The sequence below is a fragment of the Gossypium arboreum genome, chromosome 6, assembly GCF_025698485.1.
Source record: "Gossypium arboreum isolate Shixiya-1 chromosome 6, ASM2569848v2, whole genome shotgun sequence".
Classification (NCBI taxonomy): domain Eukaryota; kingdom Viridiplantae; phylum Streptophyta; class Magnoliopsida; order Malvales; family Malvaceae; genus Gossypium; species Gossypium arboreum.
Window position 1 is genome coordinate 1,987,703 of NC_069075.1, and position 23,309 is coordinate 2,011,011.

The 23,309-nt window shown below is 36.6% G+C and overlaps 1 protein-coding gene and 1 long non-coding RNA gene across 2 annotated transcripts; both read left to right on the forward strand.

Moving 5' to 3' along the window:
- Positions 1-6,388: 6,388 nt before the first annotated feature.
- Positions 6,389-8,680, forward strand: LOC108484909 (receptor-like protein 1). The gene has a single exon (XM_017788792.1). It carries the CDS (start codon positions 6,389-6,391, stop codon positions 8,678-8,680), a length of 2,292 nt encoding a protein of 763 aa, XP_017644281.1.
- A 6,103-nt stretch (positions 8,681-14,783) lies between these two features.
- LOC128293913 (uncharacterized) lies at positions 14,784-23,263 on the forward strand. The gene is made up of 2 exons (XR_008284050.1): positions 14,784-14,958; positions 23,197-23,263. It is a non-coding gene; the product is annotated as an uncharacterized LOC128293913 (long non-coding RNA).
- The last annotated feature ends 46 nt before the right edge of the window (positions 23,264-23,309 follow it).

Genomic DNA, 23,309 nt, shown 5'->3' on the forward strand with positions numbered 1-23,309 from the left:
ATTTTGGTATGTGGCAAAGTGAGGTTCTAGATGCCCTTTTTAGCGAGGTCTAGACATTGCCATTGATGAAGAGAAACCAGATGATGTACAGGAGAAAGATTGGAAGGCGATCAATCGGTTGGCATGTGGCACAATTCGATCATGCCTTTCTCGAGAGCGGGTATGCTTTTCAAAGGAGACTTCGCAAATAAGTTGTGGGTGGCACTTGAAGAAAAATTTTTGAAGAAAAACAGTCAAAATAAGCTCCACTTAAAGAAAAGACTGCTTCGCTTCACTTACGTCCCAAGTACCACAATGAATGATCACATCACCAAATTTAATCAGTTAGTCACCGATTTCTTTGAATATGGATGAGACATTCAAAGATGAAGATTTGGCTTTGATCTTGTTGGGGTCACTTCACGAGGAGTTTGAGTTCCTAGAAACTACTCTACTTCATGGCGAGTGATATATCTCGAGAGAAGTCATGCATGCGACCTTATACGATTATGAACAAAGAAAGAAGGACAAACAGAAAAACTCAATCGAGATCTGAAGCTTTAGTAGTCCGAGGTCGTTCATACACTCGGAAGAAAACTCAAAAGGGAGATCAAAGTCAAAGTCCGGACTCGGAAAGATGAATGTGCCTTTTGTCATGAGAAAGGCCACTGGAAGAAAAATTGTCCAAAGTGAAGAATAAGGGAAAAGTCTGCTGTAGATGCTTGTGTTACAAAGCATGATACCGGTGACTCAATTATCATTGGTTGCATCATCATCGTCGTTCCATTCGGATGAGTGGATATTGGATTCGGGTTGTACCTATCATATGTCCCCTAACCGGAGTGGTTCTCGATTTAGTAGAACTAAATGGAGGAGTTGTTTATATGGGCAATGACAATGCTCAGAAAAGCTGTTGGGATAGGTTCAATCCAATTAAAGAATCAAGATGGATCAACGAGTTCTAACGATGTTGATGCGTGCCCGGTTTGAAGAAAAATCTCATCTCATTGGGAGCCTTGGAATCCAATGGTTCAGTTGTTACTATGAGAGATGGGGTTTTGAAAGTGACATCTGGCGACTTGTGATATTGAAGGGCATCGGGAAAAATAACTTGTATTACTACCAAGGTAGTACAGTTATTGGAGCGATCATTGCGACTTCCCAAGAACAAAGAATTGGACTCAATGCGGTTGTGGCATATGAAGTTGGGACATGCCGGTGAAAAATCCTTGTAAATTCGCAAAGCAAGGATTGTTGAAAGGTGCAAAGGCTTGCAAATTAAAATTTTGCGAGCATTGTGTTCGGGAAAGCAAAAGAGAGTGAAATTCAAAGATTGTTATCCATAATACAATAGGTATTTTGGAATATGTTCACTTTCAGATGTGTGGGGCCTTCCAAAACACTTTCGTTGGGAGGAAAACACTACTTTGTTACTTTTGTTGATGACTTTTCGAGAAGAGTTTAGGTGTATACCATGAGAACTAAGGATGAAGTGCTTAGAGTTTTTCTTAAATGGAAAACTATGATCGAAAACCGACCGGCAAGAAAATCAAGCGGCTTAGAACGGACAATGGAGGCGAATATAGAAGTGATCCGTTCTTGATGTGTGCCAAGAGTATGGTATTGTTCGACACTTCACGATTAGGGATACACCACAATGAGAATGGAGTGGCAGAGCGTATGAATCGAACACTTCTGGAGAAAGTTCGATGTATGTTGTCCAATCTTTGGGTTGGGCAAGCAATTTTGATGTGAGGTTTGTGACATACTGTTGGCTATCTTGTTAATCGTTTGCCATCATCTGCATTAGAAAGAAAAACTCCTATGGAGGTATGGTGCGGAAAACCGCTCTGATTATGATTCCTTACATGTGTTTGGATCCACTGCATATTACCATGTGAAGGAGTCAAAGTTAGATCCGAGGGCAAAGAAAGCTCTCTTTATGGGAATCACTTACGGAGTGAAGGGATTTCGTCTTTGGTGCTTAGACACAAAGAAAATGATCATGCAGAGATGTTACCTTTGATGAATCGCCACATTGAAAAGGTAGCAGATAAAGATATTCAGACGAGCGATACTCCACAAGTGGAGTGTACTCCAAAACAGTGGAGTTTGAGCGGATGGGGATTTTCTTAGTTAATAAGTCTAATTCTCCACCACAATGGAGGAATTAGAGGTTGAAGAGGTTTTGACCCAAGAACCATTAAGTACACGAAACGGATTGCGTTTGCAAGGCCAAGGAGAGAAATTCGTAAACCCGCTCGATTCTTGATATGGTGGCCTACGCCCTTCCGTTGTTGATGATGATATTCCTATCACTTATCAAGAAGCAATGCAAAGCTTAGAAAGTGATAAATGGAAAACGCCATGGATGAAGAAATGCAATCTCTCCGAAGAACAATACTTGGGAGTTGGCGCAATTACCGAAAGGTAAAAGGCAATCGGATGCAAGTGGGTATTCAGAAAGAAAGATGGATCTCCTAGCAAGAAAGATGTTCGCTACAAGGCAAGGTTGGTAGCTAAAGGCTACGCTCAGAAGGAGGGAATTGACTACAATGATGTTTTTTCCCCTGTTGTGAAGCATTCCTCCATTAGAATTTTGTTGGCCTTGGTAGCACAGTTGAATTTGGAGCTAGCTCAACTTGATGTTAAAACGGCTTTCTTGCATGGTGAGTTAGAAGAGGAGATCTATATGACTCAGCCCGAAGGATACAAAGATGTTGGTTGTAGAAATTGGGTTTGTAAGCTGAACAAATCGCTATATGGATTGAAGCAATCCCCGAGGCAGTGGTACAAGCAATTTGATAGCTTTATGAAAAGGCAGAAGTACACAAGAAGCAAATATGACAATTGTGTGTATTTGCAAAAGCTACATGACGGATCTTTCATTTATCTACTCTTGTATGTTGATGATATGTTAATCGCTCAAGAGCCAAAAGAGATAGATAAGTGAAGGCTCGGTTGAATCAAGAGTTCGAGATGAAAGATCTAGGTGAGGCCAAGAAGATTCTCGGCATGGAGATAAGTAGAGATAGACAGAGAGGCAAGCTTTGCTTGAATCGAAGCAATATCTGAAAAGGTATTACAATGTTTTGGTGTAAATGAAAACACAAAACATGTAAGTACCCCACTTGCTTCTCATTTGAAACTTAGTGCTCAATTATCTCCAAAAGAAGAAGAAAGAGAATATATGGCAAAAGTCCCATATGCAAATGCAGTTGGGAGTTTGATGTATGCGATGGTGTGTCTGCCCGACATTTCACAAGTTGTTGGAGTTGTGAGCGGTATATGCATGATCCCGGAAAAGGACATTGGCAAGTCAGTGAAATGGATTCTACGGTATCTTCAAAAACCGTAGATGTTGGTTTAATTTTGAACAGGATGAAGCACTTGGTCGGTTTGTAGTTGGATATGTTGATTCCGACTTTCTTTGGTGATTTAGATAAACGTCGTTCAACTACGGGTATCTGTTTACTCTTGCGAAAGCTCCAAGTGAGTTGGTAGTCTACCTTACATCTCTGATGGTCGTGTCTACTACTGAGGCGAATATATGGCGATTCTGTAAGTCATTAAGGAGGCTATTTGGCTTAATGGATTGTTGAAAGACTTGGGAGTTGTTCAAAGTCACATTAGTCTATATTGTGACAATCGAGCGCTATTCATTTAGCGAAAAATCAAGTCTATCATTCAAGAACCAAGCATATCGACGTAAGATATCACTTTGTGCGGAAGTCTTTGAAAAAGAAAAATTCTACTTGAAGATTCCGATGCAGATAATCCCGCAGATATGATGACCAAGGTGGTAACAACAATCAAGTTTAATCATTGTTTGAACTTGATTAACATCTTGAGAATTTGAGCACCTTGGTGTATGGCGCCGAGAGCGCATTTGGAGGCACTACAAAAGATAGCTTTATCGAATTTGGGGAGTTGAAGGAAGTGTGTGAAGATGTGATTATCCTAATCAAATCTTCAAGGTGGAGATTGTTAACATTATGATTAATGGTAGACAATTTTAATGGCAAACAATCCAAAGTGGTGCAAGTTTAGCACCCTAAAGTTGACTTTGAAAAAGTGGCATGGGATAATTTTTTGGTCCTTGAGATAATGGGCTATTTATTGTTTGGTCCTTGAACCTCAACTATAAATAGGCCTTCTCATTTCTCATTTCAATTCATCCCAACCAATCTTTCTCTCTTAGTTTTCTCTCTTCTCCCATTTGAGAATTCTTAAGGAATTCTATTTGTTTGTAATATTTTGGAGATAGTAAAGTTATCATCGGTGTTAGTGCCCGGGGCGTGGGTATAATTTACGAACCTCGTTAAAACTCTTGTGTTCTTTCTTGTCCTATTTTTCTTTCAATATTTGTGGGTATAATAGTAGTATTTAATTGTGCTATTAAATTACTATAAAAGGGATATTCTGACTAAGGAAAGACTTGGTATTTAAGAGATCCTTGTGATCCACCTCTCTTCCCTGGGAATTGAACTTTGTGTGATTTTTTAGTACAATAATTTACACGCTTCCGACCCTATTGAAACAACAGATGGTACATATTTTGTTGGGATATTTCTCTAATATCTTTGCCTTTTATCTCTCTCACACATATTTGATATTGAAAGCCTCTGTTACAGCAGACTTTACTTCATTGAAGCGTTTAAAGTTGTCATACTGTGAGGTCAACAAAAACCTCACTCGACAAGGTAGTTTCATTCTTTCAATTTCCCTCTTATGATAATATTTATTTGACTTTAAGTCATTTTTTTATTTAAAATTGTCCTTAACAATATATATTTGATAATATATAATTATAAGGTCAAATTTTTGTTTTAAATCCATTTTCCAGATTTTTTAGAAAAAATTTGATTAATTAATTTAGTAGTTTTAATTTATGAAAGGATGCTAAGGTGCCGTTTAAGTGTTTTAGGGTTTTTATTAGGAAATTATTTTTTCAACGTTGTAATTTTCCGTCAAACTAATGCATTCTGCGGATCTATTTTCAAAAAAAATAAAAATGAAAGGATGTAAAGATGAGAATACAATAAATTATTAAACTTTTTTGAATAATATATAAGAAAACTCAAAATGTTGTAATCATAAAATTCATTCCTTTATTTTATGAAAATTGAGAAGTTAATCTCTCTATTTTATTTTGTTAGGATTTGATCCTCATATTTTACGGAAAAAAAATTATATGTACTTTAAAAATAATGAATTAGTAAAAATCAATGGTTTAATAATTTATGTACAGCAAATTAGCAAAACTCAACAATTGAATAGATATTATTACCAATAACTAGACTAGCTTCTTAATTACTTCTTAATTACACAAAGAATGAAACTTATTTTCTTCATAGTTTTATAAATTTACTTTGTTTCCCATATTTTCTTCAAAATATAACTTACAGTTAATGTTATTGAACAGAAAGATTAAATTTGAGAAGTTTGGAAGAGTTGGAGTTGGAATCATCATCTTTACCTTCAAACTTTATTCAAGTTTTTGGACCACTCATTTCTCTTAAAAAATTGACTGCCCATCATATTGACGGTAACAACACTCCACTTATGCATGGTAAATATTCTATTTTCAGTTACTCATCATTTTACTTTTATATATCTCTAGATTTAATATATATAAAAGTGTTGCTTTTTGAATTTTGAAATATAATTTCTCTTGTGGTAATTCGGATTATAGATTCAGATATCTATAAATTTGATATGTTTTTTTTTAATATTCAATGCTATAAATTCAGATAATATTTGGATTTAAAATGGATATGGATAGATACTTGTGAATTTGCTTTGCTTATTCACATAAAGCCATAAAGAAGGATATTCAAATCCACTTTATAATTTTGATTTTATATATAAATAAATAAATAAATTAACTACTTCTATTTTTTGAATCAACCTTTGAATATTAAAATGCATATATTCAAATTTAATAAAATTCATTAACAATATACCAATTAGTCTTTAAATTTCAAATTGCACAAGTAGAAAGACTAAAATTTTAAATTTCTACAAACCATATGGACTAGAGAAAAAGTTAAACACATTAAAGGCAAAGAATTAGGGCTTAGTATCTTGAATGCCTAGCTTCGAATCCCATCACGTGTAGATTCTCTCCCAAATAATTGTAAGTTTAAAGCCCGTTATGTATGAGTTTTATCTAAATTTATTATGAGTTAGATTTGAATATATTCTACTTTTCACTCTTGCATATTTTATATTGAATTGATTATTATTCTAATTAATTGAACATATTTTATTTATTATTTAGATTTTTACCCATTTGTAAACTCTTTAAATATATACATATAATACTACTATTTTTGCAGATGCCTGTGAATTGACAAATCTCCAAGAGTTAGATATCAATGGTTGTAATTTAAAGGGTAGCTTACCCATGTGTTTCTCCAACCACACCTCCCTTAAAATATTATCTCTCTCTTACAATCAATATTCCGGAAATATATCTATCCTTCAAAGCCTAACATTTCTTGAATCTTTAGACCTCTCTTCTAATCAATTCTTTGGAAATATATCTGCCCTTCAGAGCCTAACGTTGCTTGAATATTTGGACCTCTCTTCTAATCAATTCTCTGGAAATATATCTGCCCTTGAAAGTCTAACATCACTCCGATCGTCGAATATTTCAAACAATAAATTTCACATCCCAAGCTCGTTAAGACCCTTGTTCAACCTTTCAAAACTCAAGAACCTCTATGCAGATAACAACACCATACATGCTGATGATCATGAGATGTCGCATTCTTCGGCTCCAAGGTTCCAATTGAGTTCCATCCGCTTATCTTGTTGTGGAAGTGGTGGGTCATTTCCACAATTCTTGTACCATCAAAGTGAGTTGCAGTCTGTTACTCTCTCAGACATATATTTCAAAGTGGATCGATCTCCGTTTTGGTTGTTGGAAAACAACACGATGCTAATGACCCTGAATCTCGTGAATTGCTCTCTATCAGGGCCTTTTCAAGTGCCATCGCATGTGCATTCTACTTTAGCATATTTGGATATATCCAACAATGCCTTCGGTGGCAACATTCCAGTAAGAATTGGAGTGCATCTACCATTTTTGATGTATTTGAACATGTCAAATAATTATTTCAATGGCACCATTCCCTCTTCATTTGGTGATATGAGTTTCCTACAAGTTTTGGACTTATCAATCAACCAATTGTCCGGAGAGATACCTGAGCACATGGTTATGGGCTGCTCTTCATTACAATTCCTTGCTTTATCAAATAACAAATTACAAGGATCAATTTTCTCTGAAAATTTTAATCTAACGAGCTTGTTGGAGCTCGAATTAAGTGGAAATAACTTCACTGGGATGATCCCAAATGTCTTAGCTAACTGCTCTTACTTGAATATACTAGATCTCAGCAATAACTCTATCTATGGTGAAGTCCCAAGTTGGATTTGGAATATGTCAAAGCTGGTAGCATTGGATGTGAGCAGGAACCAACTCTTTGGTAAGTTGCCACAATGGAGGGGAAATGTTTTGAATTTGGAACAAGTTTCCATGGCAGATAATCAACTTAATGGTTCAATACCAAGGGCAATTTGTGGTCTCAATCTCAATCTGAAAATTTTGGACCTTTCCATGAACAGTTTGTCTGGGACTTTACCATCTTGCTTCAAGCCTGTATCGGTTAGCGAAGTTCATTTATCTAAAAATATGCTACAAGGAGCGTTACCGAATGCTTTTTGTGACAGCTCTTTGTTGGTGATATTGGATCTCAGCTATAACCACTTGAATGGCAACATTCCAAGTTGGATTAGCAACCTTTCTGACTTAAGTTATCTTCTCTTAAAGGGGAACCACTTTGAGGGTGAAATTCCAATTCAATTATGCAAGTTGGATCGTTTAAGCCTGATTGATCTTTCTCAAAACAATCTCTCCGGTGGTATTCCTTCTTGTTTAAAAGTTAGTGCGCTGAACTACGTAATCGAGCAATATATTCGGTATTCTCTGTCTTTTTTCGACAACAACAACTTGATGTCCATTGAAGTTTCAATAGAATACACAGTAAAGAGCAGATCCTACAATTACAAGAGAAGAATGCTTCAATACATGTCTGGAATTGATCTCTCCTGCAACAAGCTCACCGGTGAAATTAGTTTTGAAACAAAAAGCATTATGAAGCTCTTCACATTGAACCTTTCTCACAATAGCTTGACTGGACCAGTGCCACGAGCATTTTCTAACCTCATGGACATGGAAAGTCTAGATCTTTCCTACAACAATTTGACAGGGAACATCCCTGCTGAATTTGCGGTGTTACATTTCCTGGGATACTTCAATGTGTCATACAACAATTTATCTGGAAAGACACCTGAAAGGATTGGACAATTGGGAGCATTTGATGAAAGCAACTACATAGGGAATCCTTTTCTTTGTGGCTCATTGGTGGGGAAGAATTGTTCGCCCGTGGAAACACCATTGGCACCGAAGGCTTCGGCTGGCAACAAAGAAGGCCATGGTTTCATTGATATGGATGCCTTCTATGGAAGCTTCTTCGCATGTTACGTGATGGTGCTATTGTGTATCGCAGCTGTGCTGTACATAAATCCTTATTGGAGGCAAACATGGTTTTACTATATACAAATGGTCGTTGATTCCTGCTACTATTTTGTGGTAGATAATTTCCCCAGAAATTTTTGTACTGGAAACATGTAGAAAATTTTGTTGTGAAATTTGTCGATTGCAATGCCATGTTTATATGTAGCAACTGTGTTAAGACGTGGATTTAAAGTGCTCTTATGGAACTGAATAAAAACTCCCACAAGCCATATTCTTAGTTTCACTGCTATTTCAGTTAGTTTGATTTCAATAATGGGCTTTTTAAATTTGCGCATTCTTTCCCATATAACTTGAATTTGTGTTATCCTGAAAGAGAGAGCAAACTTAATTTTAATGGAAGAAGCATGCAAAGGAAAAGTAGCATCAATGCAATCTTCATATTTATTTCTAATAAAAAAAATCTGGGAATTGGAGTATAGTTTATAACCTAATCTACTAATAAAGCCTAAGAGTAAACATTTTTCTTTTGAAAAAGAAGAATAAATATATTTATTAAATGAATAATTTTCTGTATGCCAAAGTTTTTAGGGTAAGGTGTTTTTTAATAATTATATACACCATTTATGGAATAATAAAAATTACAATACTATTGTATGTTTTTTTAATATTTATATAGTGTCGAAACCATTTTTAAAGTTTTGGAAAAACAGGGGATCGACTTTAAAACAAGGTATGGAGTCGCCACCAACCTTCTTTGAGGTGTAATCGGATCACCTTGAGACTGATCATTTTAATAAAACATTTGATTTATTAAAATAATAATTTTAGGTCTATGAAAATTGAGAAAAAGGGTTCGGGAGTCGATTACGCATGAGGAAGGGTTAGCACCCTCGTGACGCCCAAAATTGGTACCGATTGATTATTGAATGTCCTACCGTTGAAAATTTGAAAGGGGGAAAAAAATTAAAATACGATTCCTTTAAAAATGTATGAACAATTCGAATTGAATTTTAAGACTCACTCGTTCCAAAGAAATAAAATACCACATCCAGCACGTTAGGACACGATATTTTAAACTTCCAAAACTAAGATCACCTTACGCAATGAAACCTTAAAAAGGTATTCCATTATTTGGCCAAATGGAAAATCGAAACCCAGCACGTTAGGACACGATTTCTCGAATTTCCAAACATAGAATCTTGCCTTGTTTTGAAGTTTAGAAAACACAAACGAAATTTTGAAGGGATCTTTGATTATTTGAGCAAACGGAAAATTGAAACCCAGCACGTTAGGACAGATTTCCTGAATTTCCAAAACATCTAACATCACCTTTGTTTTGAAAATTTTTCCACTAAACAATTATAAAAACCGAATCGAAATACACTTGTTTTGGTTTGTTTAAGGGTAAAAACAATAATATGACATGAATAAATAATGAAAAAACACCAAGGAACGAATTAGGGCACATGCAATGGCAACATACCATATATTATAAAAATGCTAATATACATTTGAAGGCTAATGAATTAAAAATAAATTTAAAGAAATTCCAAGCAAATTGACACGGACAACATATGGCAAGTTTTAAAACAAATAAAATAGATGATTTAGAAGAAATGCAATTTGGAATCATCAATATGCCAACAAACAAATATATATAAAAATCTTAAAGTAACATACATGAAAATTAAAATAAATTAAAATAATAAAAATAAAATAATATATGAAATAATAATATATAAATAAAATTTCAAAATACATAATGTATATAAAAAAAGAAAGTAATATATAACATAGTATTTGTCGATTTAAATAAATAATATACTTGAAATGAACATTTTATATATATAAAAAACAAAGCTATTTGTATATGAAAGTATTCAAAATAAATAAAATATACCATTTAAAATAGGGTCCTTAGAAGAAATATATATACACAAAATAATATAAAATCAATAATATATACAAAAAACATAATGTACAACACTTCAAAAATGATGATATAAGAAATATTTACATATATATAAGTGTAAAAAAATAACAACAATATAAATGATATACCAAACAATATATATATATATATATATATATATATATGAATAAATAATATATATAAAATACAAATAGCTTAATATAAATAATATATACATAAAGGAAATTAAACAGAAAAAATAGTTGAAATGAATAGTATATGGAAAGATTTAAAATAAATAATAATAAAACAGAAAAGTAATAAACAAAGAAATCAAATCAGGGACAAATTTGAGATTAAAAAAAAATCTGAGATCTAAAAACTAAACATCACATTAACAAGAGGATCCGAATTGAATGCACGTGAAAAAGAGAGGGACTAACTGGAAATTATCCCCAAGCCCTCAAAAACGCTGCACCTAGGTGCAGGCTAAATTGCAACAACACATAAATTTCAGGAAAAATTTAAAAAAAAAACAAATAATATGCAAATAGGGTTAATTGAAAACTTGTGCGAAAGTGGGGACTAATTACGGAAATCACCCATTCAAGGGGAAATGCCCGGACTTCCAAACCACCATGCTGCTTTACTTTTTCCAAACCCATGCTGTTTTACTTTACTATTTAAAACCTGCTTTAAAAATTGTGCTTCAAAGAAAACTTTTTAACTTTTATTTTAAAAAAAAAAAAACCCAAAATGCCTTAGATATTATCTCATCTCCCTCGTTCTCCTTTCTTCTCCAGCCGAAAGGCTCATATCAAGCCCCCAACCATTTCCAAAATTAAACATATTTTATATAAATAGCAATTAATTAATTTTATATAAAACAATTTAATGAATTCATCTCAACAACATTAAACAATATTTAATTTTGTTGAAGTTAAACATATTTTTTTTGGTAAACTATAAAAATAATCACTTTTGTTTTCTTTAGATTATATTTTAGTCACTTATGTTTCAAATGTTACGTTTTAGTCACCTACGTTTTGATTTTGTTACGAAGTGATCACTCTACTATTAAACCCCGTTACCTCCCTAACGGCAATCCTACGTAATAGTTCAAATTAGTTTAAATATCAACTGGGATGTCCAGCTGCTGGGATGAAAATATATTTTTAATTAAATAAATTTAATGTGGACTTCCACATAAGACGTCCAAGTTGGCATTTAAAGCCCATTTGGACTGCTACATAGGACTGATGTAACTAAGCTTAACAGTAAAGTAACTACTCTGTAACAAAACGATAGCATAAGTGACTAACACGTAACATTTCAAATATAAATAACTAAAATGTAATGTGAAACAAACAAAATGACTATTTTTATAGTTTACCTTTTCTTAAAAAAGTCAAATATATTTAATTTTGCAACACAGCAATATATTATTAAATTCTCAATATATTGTAAATGAAAATAAAGGAAGAAATAAACTAAATAAAAATATATAATAAGGGTATAATGGTTAAATTAGTAATATATCTCAAAGAAGTTTATGAAATTTTATTCAAACCTAAAAGGGTAATTGAGCATCCTTAAAATAATAGGAGTGAATGCTTTTACCGAAAATGAAATATTAAGAATGTAAAAATTATAAATACTATTTTAAAAACAATAAATTGTGGTTTGTTTTTCCTCTCCTTCTATCTTACAAGTAAATCTCATGTAACGCCCCAATTTTTGGGAATTCTGTGAATGTTGGCATAGGTTTAATTATGTTTGTGGGCCTCTAGAAGGCCCAAGCTTAAGATAGAACCGGTTAATTTTAGTTAATTTTTTGTTCCATAAGAAAAAGAGAGTGAAATTATGAAATAGGACTTATGTGAAAATGTTTGAAAATGCTATAGGCTAAATTGAGGTGGCCAAATAAATAGGAGTGCAAAATAGGAGGATTTGCATGACAAACCTCTCATTTTACATGAAGTGGCTAGCCATCATGTTGTTGTAGACAATATGAGTACTTGATATCCATAATTTATGGTACAAATTGATACAAATTGATAATAGGTTAGGTAAATGTTTCATAATAATAGGTTAGGTAAATGTTTCATAATAATAGGTTAGGTAAGTGTTCCATGATAATAGGTTAGGTAAATGTTCCATGATAATAGGTTAGGTAAATGTTTCATGATAAGAATTTCATGTCTTTTGTATTAAAGAATTAAATGGATGAAATATGAAGTTTTATTAAAAGAAAAAGGGGTGAAAAGAACAAAGTTTTGTCCATCTTTGTTCATCATAGCTGAAAGTTAGAGAAGAGAAAAGAGAGGAGAAAGCTCTTGAGTATTTGGTCATTAGGAGGAGGAAAATTGAAGGTAAGTTCTTGGTACCTTGCTTCTATCTTGAGGTTCATGAGTTCTTCTTGATTCTACCTTAACTCTTGAAGTATATTTTGATTTTTAATTGTGTTGTGAGCATTTGGTCATGAATTAAAATGAAGGAAATGGTTGTTGTTTCATGTTCTTTTGATGAAAAATGGAAGATATGTGAAGTTGAGCCAAACAAATAAGCATGCATGTGCCTTAGATGCTAAAGGGAAAATCGGCTAACATGTTGTGCTTTAAAATGATGAAATGGAGATTATGCTTAAGTAAAATCATAGATATGTGATGATTGATTGGTGATATACATGTTTAAATAACATGCATGCAAGATAGGTGTATGAAAGAGTGATTTGGTAATAAATCTGCTTGGGACAGCAGCAGTAACGTGACTTTGGAAAATCACCATAAATTGTGGGAGATGAATTAGAAGATTAATAAATTATGTAATTAAAGATTAATGAGTCTAGTTTCAAATGGAATAAACGAGAACATATTTTGAATTCTGTACAATGAGAAATTTGATTCGTAATGAAGTGTGGTCAGATTAGTCAAACAGTGAAACATGGGAAACTTTGAGAAAAATCTGGTATTGATTGGCTAAACCAAAAATTCTGAAAATTTTATGGATAGAAGATATATGAGTCTATTTTCAAGGAAAATTAACGGAACTTGATTTGGAGTTTCGTAGCTCCAGTTATAAATAATTTAGTGACTGTTGCTCAGGAAGACAGCTTGCAGCGAAATTATGATTATGTGGTAAACATTGACAAAAATTTGTTAATGAGTTGCTTATTGATTTCTTATAAGCTTACTATGATCTGTAGTTGTGGTTGGCCGAATATTGTAAGGGGTTAATACGTAGTTTGTATTTGAATAGTTAGATTAACGTGTTAGTAATCCAATTGTAGGCGGTTCGTGTGTGGATCTCGTCAGCATATCGTCGCAAACAAGTGTGTAACTAACACCCTCTTTCTTAGTCTAGATCGGCAAAAGCGAAAAGCGAAATCTTGAAAATCGGTATTTTGTAGATTTGAGTGTCTGCGAATGCTCGTGAGGTAAATCGATTAATGTTTTTAGTAAGCTGCAATGTTTGGACCGCAAAGTGCATGATTTCTATGCCCTCGATATTTTTGGGCTTAATGGGCCAAAATTGGAATGATGGGCCAACGGCCCAATTCGGTAAGAACCCTCGATGCGTGATTACATTAGTGCGTGAAAAGTAGGAATATGCATGAAAAACCCTAAAATAGATAAATTCTGAAATACCTTTAAAAGTGGAAAATTTATAGTTTTACCCCTAGTAGATAAATTAAAAATACCCCAGGGTTAAATTGACCTAAATGCATGTTTGATTGTTGTTATTTCTTGCATGCCATGTTGTTATTATCGATGCATGGAATTGGGATATTGACGGAGGAAGTACTGAAAGTGGCTTGTCTACGTCTTGGAGGCTTTGCCTCAATTCTTTGATAACTAAGCAAAAGGTGCAAGCTGTGGAGTGTTAAATTTGGGTGGGTTGAGCTATTCCCCACATGGAGTGTATGGTGGTACGGTGGAGTGTAGTGGTTGGTGGGTTGAGTAGTCTCCCAAATGGGCTTGCATATGTTTATTGATGTTGCATGTATTTTGAAATGGGCCTATGGGCCATCTTGTTATCTGAATAAGGGGCTAAGGCCCGGTTTATTATAATCTGAAAAGGGCTTTGGCCCATATCACTTATTACCCAAATGGGCTTGCATATGTTATTGATGTTGCATGTATTTTGAAATGGGCCTATGGGCCATCTTATTATCTGAATAAGGGCTAAGGCCCGGTTTATTGTATGTCTGAAAGGGCTCGCCCAGACCACTTATTACTGAATGGGCTTAGCCCAATGGGCTTGAGTGACTTGGACTTTGAATGGGTTTTCCTTACACACCGAGTTTCCCCAAACTCACCCTTTTATTTTCATCCACGCAGAAATCCCCAACCATAGTGGGCTTGGAGTCATGAGGGAATTCGGAGTGGCCACCGCTTCGAAAGTTTGATTTTCTTCTGGTGAACTGGACATCCTTTTATTTACGTTTTAAGTTTTTGGGCTTTTAAATGTAATAAGGCCGCTTATTTATTTTTGATGATTTTAATATGTATTACTAAGATAGGTATTACTTATTTTAACTGTTGAAACTAGATTGCTTTAGGGCGTGTTTTCAAAAACAACAGTTGATTTCAAAATAACACGACAACAAGCAAAGCTTCCGCAATGAAAGTATTTTCCAAAATTAATCACTTTTCCTAAAAATCGGTTTCCTAGAAATATCCATGACGTTAAGGTGTGGCAATGGCGGTATGCATGTCTAGGATTGGATCCGAATGGAGCTTGGTATTAGCGATCCGATGGACTCACCACCTCTTTTCCGGTTTCCTACCTGGTGCACAGCTTCTATTCACTTTAACCCATAATGAAATTATCTTTTGAACATCAAGTACGATTTTCTAGACTTAGAATGGAAATTTTTTTTTTACGTTTTTGATGTGGCATGCCGGATCCGGCCATAACTTCTCGGTCGGGTTTGGGGTGCTACATTTAGTGGTATCAGAGCCTAGGTTGCAATAACTCGGCTGTGGATCGGGTCTAAAAAGGGTTTTCAAAACTTTATGCCAAAAAAAAAACTGACTTTTGAAAATAAATTTTCTGTTTAAAGGAGATAATCTCCGAACTTATTTTTTTTACACAAATATTTGGAAAATGGATTTCAAAAAGTTTAAATCTTTTGAGTTTATCTGAAAACTGATGAGGTGGCACACTGAATCCCCGGCACCAAGGCTGTAAGTACTATTCATTTTATATCTTGAATCGCATCTTGTAGTTAGTACTAAACCTTAGAGATAGTACTATAGATAATATAGCATAAAGGCTCTGGCCGAGGCCGTAGGGTAAACTAAGCCCTAGGAAACTGAGATAGTAGCTAAACTGTGGTTACGCGAGAACAACTTTGAAACCTTATCTGTTCATAAGATATTCTATAATAAACAGTGGAAACAGTAAACTAACTGCATAAAATTGTAATCAGATAAATCGATATGAGTACGAGAGCTACTCGGGGAAGAGGCCGTGGTCGAGGCCGTGGTCGAGGCCGTGGTCAAGGCCGAGGTAGTACTCAAGCCGGATCTTCGTCTTCTGAACACATACCCGCTGGAGTAGCACGACCACCACCGGTGGATGAGAATGGGCCGTATGATCGAGCCACGGGGGATGGCGCTCTGTCCCAGGCCATGTTAAGAGTTTTGGAAAGGGTGGCTGGAGCTAATATCGGGCCCATGAATAGGGGGTCCATTTCTGAGCGACTCCGGGCCAACAGAGCGGAAGTTTTTAGGGGTGTATCTGGAGTAGCCCCAAATGTGGTAATCTTGGTGGAAGCCACGAGCGGATTATGGATGACTTGGACCGCTTCGAGAGAGCAAAAGTTAAAAGGAGCGATATCCTTACTACGGATGAGGCGTGTCGGTGGTGGATCATTTGTGAGAGAGGTACCCAGTGAGAGGGTAACACAGGAGTTATTTAAGCGATCCTTCAAGGCGAAGTATGTCGAAGCTAGCTATGTGGATCTTGAAGGAAGGAATTCTGAACTTGACCCGGGTGGTAAGACCGTTCTTGAATATGAGGCGAGTTTACGCGATTGAGCCGGTATGCTAATGGTATTGTCTCTACCGAATCTGGCGCGATGTTCGCTTTGAGGATGGCCTCGGGGATGAGCTAAGGGTGCTCATAGCTCCATAAAGAGAGCGATTTTGCTGCTTGATAGAAAAGGCTAAGATAGCGAAGAGGTGAAGCAAGTGAGCGAGGAACCATGACGAGGATCGAAATCGATTCGGAGAGATCTTTGGACCAACCGGTGCGCAAACCGGAATGTTAAGAGAGCTAGGATGGAAGAACCGATTCGGCGGTTCCGGTGAATCTTGTTAGACCACAAGCTTGTGGAGATTGTGGTAGAATGCATTTGGGGAATGTTGGAAACGTTACGGGCTTGTCTTCGTTGTGGATCAAAGGAACATAAGATCGGGATTGTCCTAAGAGGCATTTCGAGCTCAAGTGGTTGAACAAAGGGTCATGCAACCCGGCAAACAGCAATGAGGTGGACCGTCGCCGTTGAGAGGTCATGGCCGAGGTCGCGATGGCAATGGCCATGGACGTGGGGCACCGGCAAGGTACTATTAACACCGAGGCTCGTCGGCCGACTTTGGTATATCTTTGCTCGTCATGCGAGAGGGTGCCTTTTGACGTCATAATCGGTACGTTTTTATTTTTAGCATGCCGATATCTTGTCTTGGTGGATGTTGGATCTACTCATTCCTATGTTGCATGTGCCATATCTGGGTCGTTGGGTGTGCACTCGAGGAGATTGTGAGTGGGGTATCTGTACTAAGTCCTTTGGGTCACTTTCGGTTAGGGTAGACAAAGCGTATAGGATGTACCCTTAGAAACTCAAGGTAAGATTTTCCTGGAGATTTGATGGAGTTACCATTCGGAGAGTTTGATCTCATTTGGGAATGGATGGCTTGTTAAACATAACGCGACTCTGGATTGTGCCGCTAAGCGAATGGTGTTAAGGACCACAAAGGATGAGGAGGTTATGGTGATAGGTGAGCGAATGGATTATTTGTCCAATGTGGTGTCGGCATTAAGAGTGAAAAGTGGATTCGGAAGGTTGTGAGGTTTATTTGGCATTTGTAAGTCGATCGGAAGAGGAGGGACTGACAAGTGGATAAGGTTAGGACCGTAAAGGAGTTCCAAGATGTTTTTCGGAGGAGCTTCGGGATTATCTCCGAACCGGAAGTTGAGTTCGAATAGATTTGTTACCTGGAACGGCGTCTGTATCCATCGCACCGTATAGAATGGCACCGAAGGAGTTAGTGGAGTTAAAGGCTCAAATTCAAGAGTTGTTGGATAGGGGCTTCATTAGGCCAAGAATATCTCCATGGGGAGCACCAGTGCTATTTGTGAAGAAAAAGGACAGGACAATGCGCATGTGCATCGATTACCGCCAGTTGAACAAACTGACGATAAAGAACAAATACCCTCTGCCAAGGATTGATGATTTATTTGACCAACTTAGAGGAGCTTCGGTATTTTCCAAGATTGACCTTCGATCTGGATACCATCAGTTAAGGGTAAAGGAAGTGGATATTCATAAGACAGCATTCAAGACTCGATATGGTCATTACGAGTTTCTAGTTATGCCGTTTGGGTTGACGAACGCACCTGCCGCTTTCATGGATCTAATGAATCGAGTGTTCCAACCTTACTTGGACCGATTCGTGGTAGTTTTCATCGATGATATTCTGGTATACTCGGAAACCGAGGAGAAACATGAGGAGCATCTACGTATTGTCTTGCAAGTCTTTGAGAGAGAAGGAACGTATGCAAAGTTTAGTAAGTGTGAATTTTGGTTGCGAAGTGGCTTTTCTAGGTCATGTGGTTTCTTTGAAGGAATTAGAGTGGATCCTCGAAAAATTGAGGCGATTAGGATGGAAGCCACCAAAATCGATGTCGGAATTCGGAGTTTTACGGGTTTGGCGGGCTATTACCGAAGGTTTGTAGAAGGATTTTCTCGATTCTTTGCACCATTGATGGCTGATAAGGAAAGGGTAGCATTTATCTGGACCGAGAGTCACAAAAAGCTTTTGACCATTTGAAAAAGGTATTGATGAAGCACCGGTGTTGATTCAACCGAGTCTGGAAGGACTTCACTGTGTACTGACGATCGTCACATGTGGGGTTAGGATGTGTCTTGATGCAAGAGGGTAAGGTGGTCGCTATGCTTCCGGCGACTTAAGTCTCATGAAGCGAACTACCCTACGCATACGACTTAGAGCTAGCAATGGTGATCTTTGCGTTGAAAATCTGGAGACATTACTTATATGGAGAAAAGTGTATCATATACACGACCATAAAAGCCTAAAGTATCTGTTAACTCGAAGGAGTTAAACCTTAGGCAACGAAGATGGGTAGAGTTGCTTAAGGATTACGACTGATCGATTGAGTACCACCTGTAAGGCTAACGTGGTGGTGATCGTTGAGTCGAAGGGTTGTTTCGATTTGAGAGCCTTGTTTGCACGTTTGAGTCTGTTTGATGATGGAAGTCTGTTAGCGAATTGCAAGTGAGGCCTATTGGGACCGAACAAATTAAAGAAAAAGCAGTTGAAGGATAACTCGTTGATTCTTGGTTTGACAAGTTGAGAAGGGTGAGAATGAGGATTTTGGACCTGAATCTTGAAGGAGTTTTATGCTTCCGAGGAAGAATTTGTGTTCAAAGGACTCGACTTGAGAAAGTCAATATTGAAGGAAGCTCATGGAGGACTTTGTGCCATGCATCCCGGAGGAATAAGTTGTATCACGACTTGCGAGAACTGCATTGGTGGCACAGGCTTAAGCGAAATAATGTGAGTTAGTGGGAAATGTCGACATGCCGACAAGTGAAAGTGAACATCAATTTCATACGGATTACTACAACCGGTGAAAATTCCATTGTGGAAGTGGGAGAGAGTCACTATGGACTTTGTGAGTGGGCTACCTTTGACACCCACCAAGAAAGATTACGTGTGGGTAGTGGTGGATAGGTTAACAAAATCGCCCATTTCATACCGGTTCGTCTTGATTACTCCTGCAAAAGTTGGCTAGGTTGTATGTGGCGAGATAGTGCGACTACATGGAGTGCCGTGTCGATTATTTCCGACCGAGACCCTAGGTTTACATCTCGGTTCGGAAGAAGTTGCAGGAGGCATTGGGTACACGTTTGGATTTCGATCGCCTTTCACCCACAAGCAGATGGACGATCGGAGAGGTTATTGATTTTGGAGGATATGTTAAGGGGTTGTATCATCAATTTTCGTGGGAGTTGGGAGGACTACTTGCCATTGGCGGAGTTTGCATACAATAACACTACCAAGCAAGTATTCAGATGGCTCCATATGAGGCACTTTATGGGCGGAGATGTCGTGCGCCTCGTGTTGGACGAGTTGGGTGAGCGACAAGTTCTTGGACCGGAGTTGGTGGTAGATCTTGAAAGTAAGGTTAAGTTGATAAGAGATCGATTAAAGAGGCATCGATGAGCGAAAGTCGTATCACGGACCTAAAGCGCAAAGAGATAGAGTTCGCGGTTGGGGATATGGTTTTTTAAAGGTTTCACCTTGGAAGAAGATCTTGAGATTGAAGAAAGGCAAATTGAGTCCGCGGTTTATAGGGCCTTATCGAGTTCTTAAGCGAGTAGGGCGATGGCGTATCGATTAGAGTTACCACGAGTTAGACAAAATCCATGACGTTTTCATGTGTCTATGTTAAGACGATATCGATCGGATCCCTCACATGTTGTGCCAGGTGGAGGAGATTGAAGTAAGGACTGATTTGACCTTTGAGGAAGAACTCATACAAATTTTAGATCGAGAGGTTAAAGTTCTAAGAAGGAAGTCGGTTCCGTTGGTAAAAGTCTTGTAGGCGTAATCATGGGAGGAAGAAGCTACTTGGGAATCGAGAAGAGACTATCGTCAACAATACCCTTAACTATTTGGATCAAGTAAATTTGAGGCGAAATTTCTTTAAGGGGTAGAGTTATAACGCCCCAATTTTAGGGAATTCGTGAATGTTGGCATAGGTTTAATTATGTTTGTGGGCCTCTAGAAGGCCCAAGCTTAAGATAGAACCGGTAATTTTAGTTAATTTTTGTTCCATAAGAAAAAGGGAGTGAAATTATGAAATAGGACTTATGTGAAAATGTTTGAAAATGCTATAGGCTAAATTGAGGTGGCCAAATAAATAGGAGTGCAAAATAGGAGGATTTGCATGACAAACCTCCCATTTACATGAAGTGGCTAGCCATCATGTTGTTGTAGACAATATGAGTACTTGATATCCATAATTTATGGTACAAATTGATACAAATTGATAATAGGTTAGGTAAATGTTTCATAATAATAGGTTAGGTAAATGTTTCATAATAATAGGTTAGGTAAGTGTTCCATGATAATAGGTTAGGTAAATGTTCCATGATAATAGGTTAGGTAAATGTTTCATGATAAGAATTTCATGTCTTTTGTATTAAAGAATTAAATGGATGAAATATGAAGTTTTATTAAAAGAAAAAGGGTGAAAAGAACAAAGTTTTGTCCATCTTTGTTCATCATAGCTGAAAGTTAGAGAAGAGAAAAGAGAGAGAAAGCTCTTGAGTATTTGGTCATTAGGAGGAGGAAAATTGAAGGTAAGTTCTTGGTACCTTGCTTCTATCTTGAGGTTCATGAGTTCTTCTTGATTCTACCTTAACTCTTGAAGTATATTTTGATTTTTAATTGTGTTGTGAGCATTTGGTCATGAATTAAAATGAAGGAAATGGTTGTTGTTTCATGTTCTTTTGATGAAAAATGGAAGATATGTGAAGTTGAGCCAAACAAATAAGCATGCATGTGCCTTAGATGCTAAAGGGAAAATCGGCTAACATGTTGTGCTTTAAAATGATGAAATGGAGATTATGCTTAAGTAAAAATCATAGATATGTGATGATTGATTGGTGATATACATGTTTAAATAACATGCATGCAAGATAGGTGTATGAAAGAGTGATTTGGTAATAAATCTGCTTGGGACAGCAGCAGTAACGTGACTTTGGAAAATCACCATAAATTGTGGGAGATGAATTAGAAGATTAATAAATTATGTAATTAAAGATTAATGAGTCTAGTTTCAAATGGAATAAACGAGAACATATTTTGAATTCTGTACAATGAGAAATTTGATTCGTAATGAAGTGTGGTCAGATTAGTCAAACAGTGAAACATGGGAAACTTTGAGAAAAATCTGGTATTGATTGGCTAAACCAAAATTCTGAAAATTTTATGGATAGAAGATATATGAGTCTATTTTCAAGGAAAATTAACGGAACTTGATTTGGAGTTTCGTAGCTCCAGTTATAAATAATTTAGTGACTGTTGCTCAGGAAGACAGCTTGCAGCGAAATTATGATTATGTGGTAAACATTGACAAAAATTTGTTAATGAGTTGCTTATTGATTTCTTATAAGCTTACTATGATCTGTAGTTGTGGTTGGCGAATATTGTAAGGGGTTAATCGTAGTTTGTATTTGAATAGTTAGATTAACGTGTTAGTAATCCAATTGTAGGCGGTTCGTGTGTGGATCTAAATCGACATATAAATCGCAAACAAGTGTGTAACTAACACCCTCTTTCTTAGTCTAGATCGGCAAAAGCGAAAAGCGAAATGCTGAAATCGGTATTTTGTAGATTTGAGTGTCGAATGCTCGTGAGGTAAATCGATTAATGTTTTTAGTAAGCTGCAATGTTTGGACCGCAAAGTGCATGATTTCTATGCCCTCGATATTTTTGGGCTTAATGGGCCAAAATTGGAATGATGGATAAAGCAGGCCCAATTCAGTAAGAACCCTCGATGCGTGATTACTGTTAGTACGTGAAAAGTAGGAATATGCATGAAAAACCCTAAAATAGATAAATTCTGAAATACCTTTAAAAGTGGAAAATTTACAGTTTACCTAGTAGATAAATTACAAAATACCCCTAGGGTTAAATTGACCTAAATGCATGTTTGATTTGTTGTTATTTCTTGCATGCCATGTTGTTATTATCGATGCATGGGATTTGGGATATTGACGGAGGAAGCTGAAAGTGGCTTGTCCACGTCTTGGAGGCTTTGCCTCAATTCTTTGATAACTAAGCGAAAAGTACAAAGCTGTGGAGTGTTAAATTTGGGTGGGTTGAGCTATTCCCACATGGAGTGTATGGTTGATGCGGGTGGAGTGTAGTGGTTGGTGGGTTGAGTAGTCTCCCCAAATGGGCTTGCATATGTTTATTGATGTTGCATGTATTTTGAAATGGGCCTATGGGCCATCTTATTATCTGAATAAGGGCTAAGGCCCGGTTTATTGTAATCTGAAAAGGGCTTTGGCCCAATATCACTTTATTACCCAAATGGGCTTGCATATGTTATTGATGTTGCATGTATTTTGAAATGGGCCTATGGGCCATCATTATCTGAATAAGGGCTAAGGCCCGGTTTATTATAATGAAAAGGGCTCGGCCCATACCACTGTTATTACTGAATGGGCTTAGCCCAATGGGCTTGAGTGACTTGGACTTTGAATGGGTTTTCCTTACACTGAGTTTCCCCAAACTCACCCTTTTATTTTCATCCACGCAGAAATCCCCAACCATAGTGGGCTTGGAGTCTGTGAGGGAATTGGAGTGGCCACCGCTCGAAAGTTTGATTTTCTTCGGTGAACTGGACATCCTTTTATTTACGTTTTAAGTTTTGGGCTTTTAAATGTAATAAGGCCGCTTATTTATTTTGATGATTTTAATATGTATTACTAAGATAGGCGCGTTTTCAAAAACAACAGTTGATTTCAAAATAACACGACAACAAGCAAAGCTTCCGCAATGAAAGTATTTTCCAAAATTAATCACTTTTCCTAAAAATCGGTTTCCTAGA

What these genes read in the sequence shown, in the direction of transcription:
- LOC108484909 (XM_017788792.1), top strand. Translation starts at nt 6,389, where the DNA reads ATGTGTTTCTCCAACCACACCTCCCTTAAAATATTATCTCTCTCTTAC.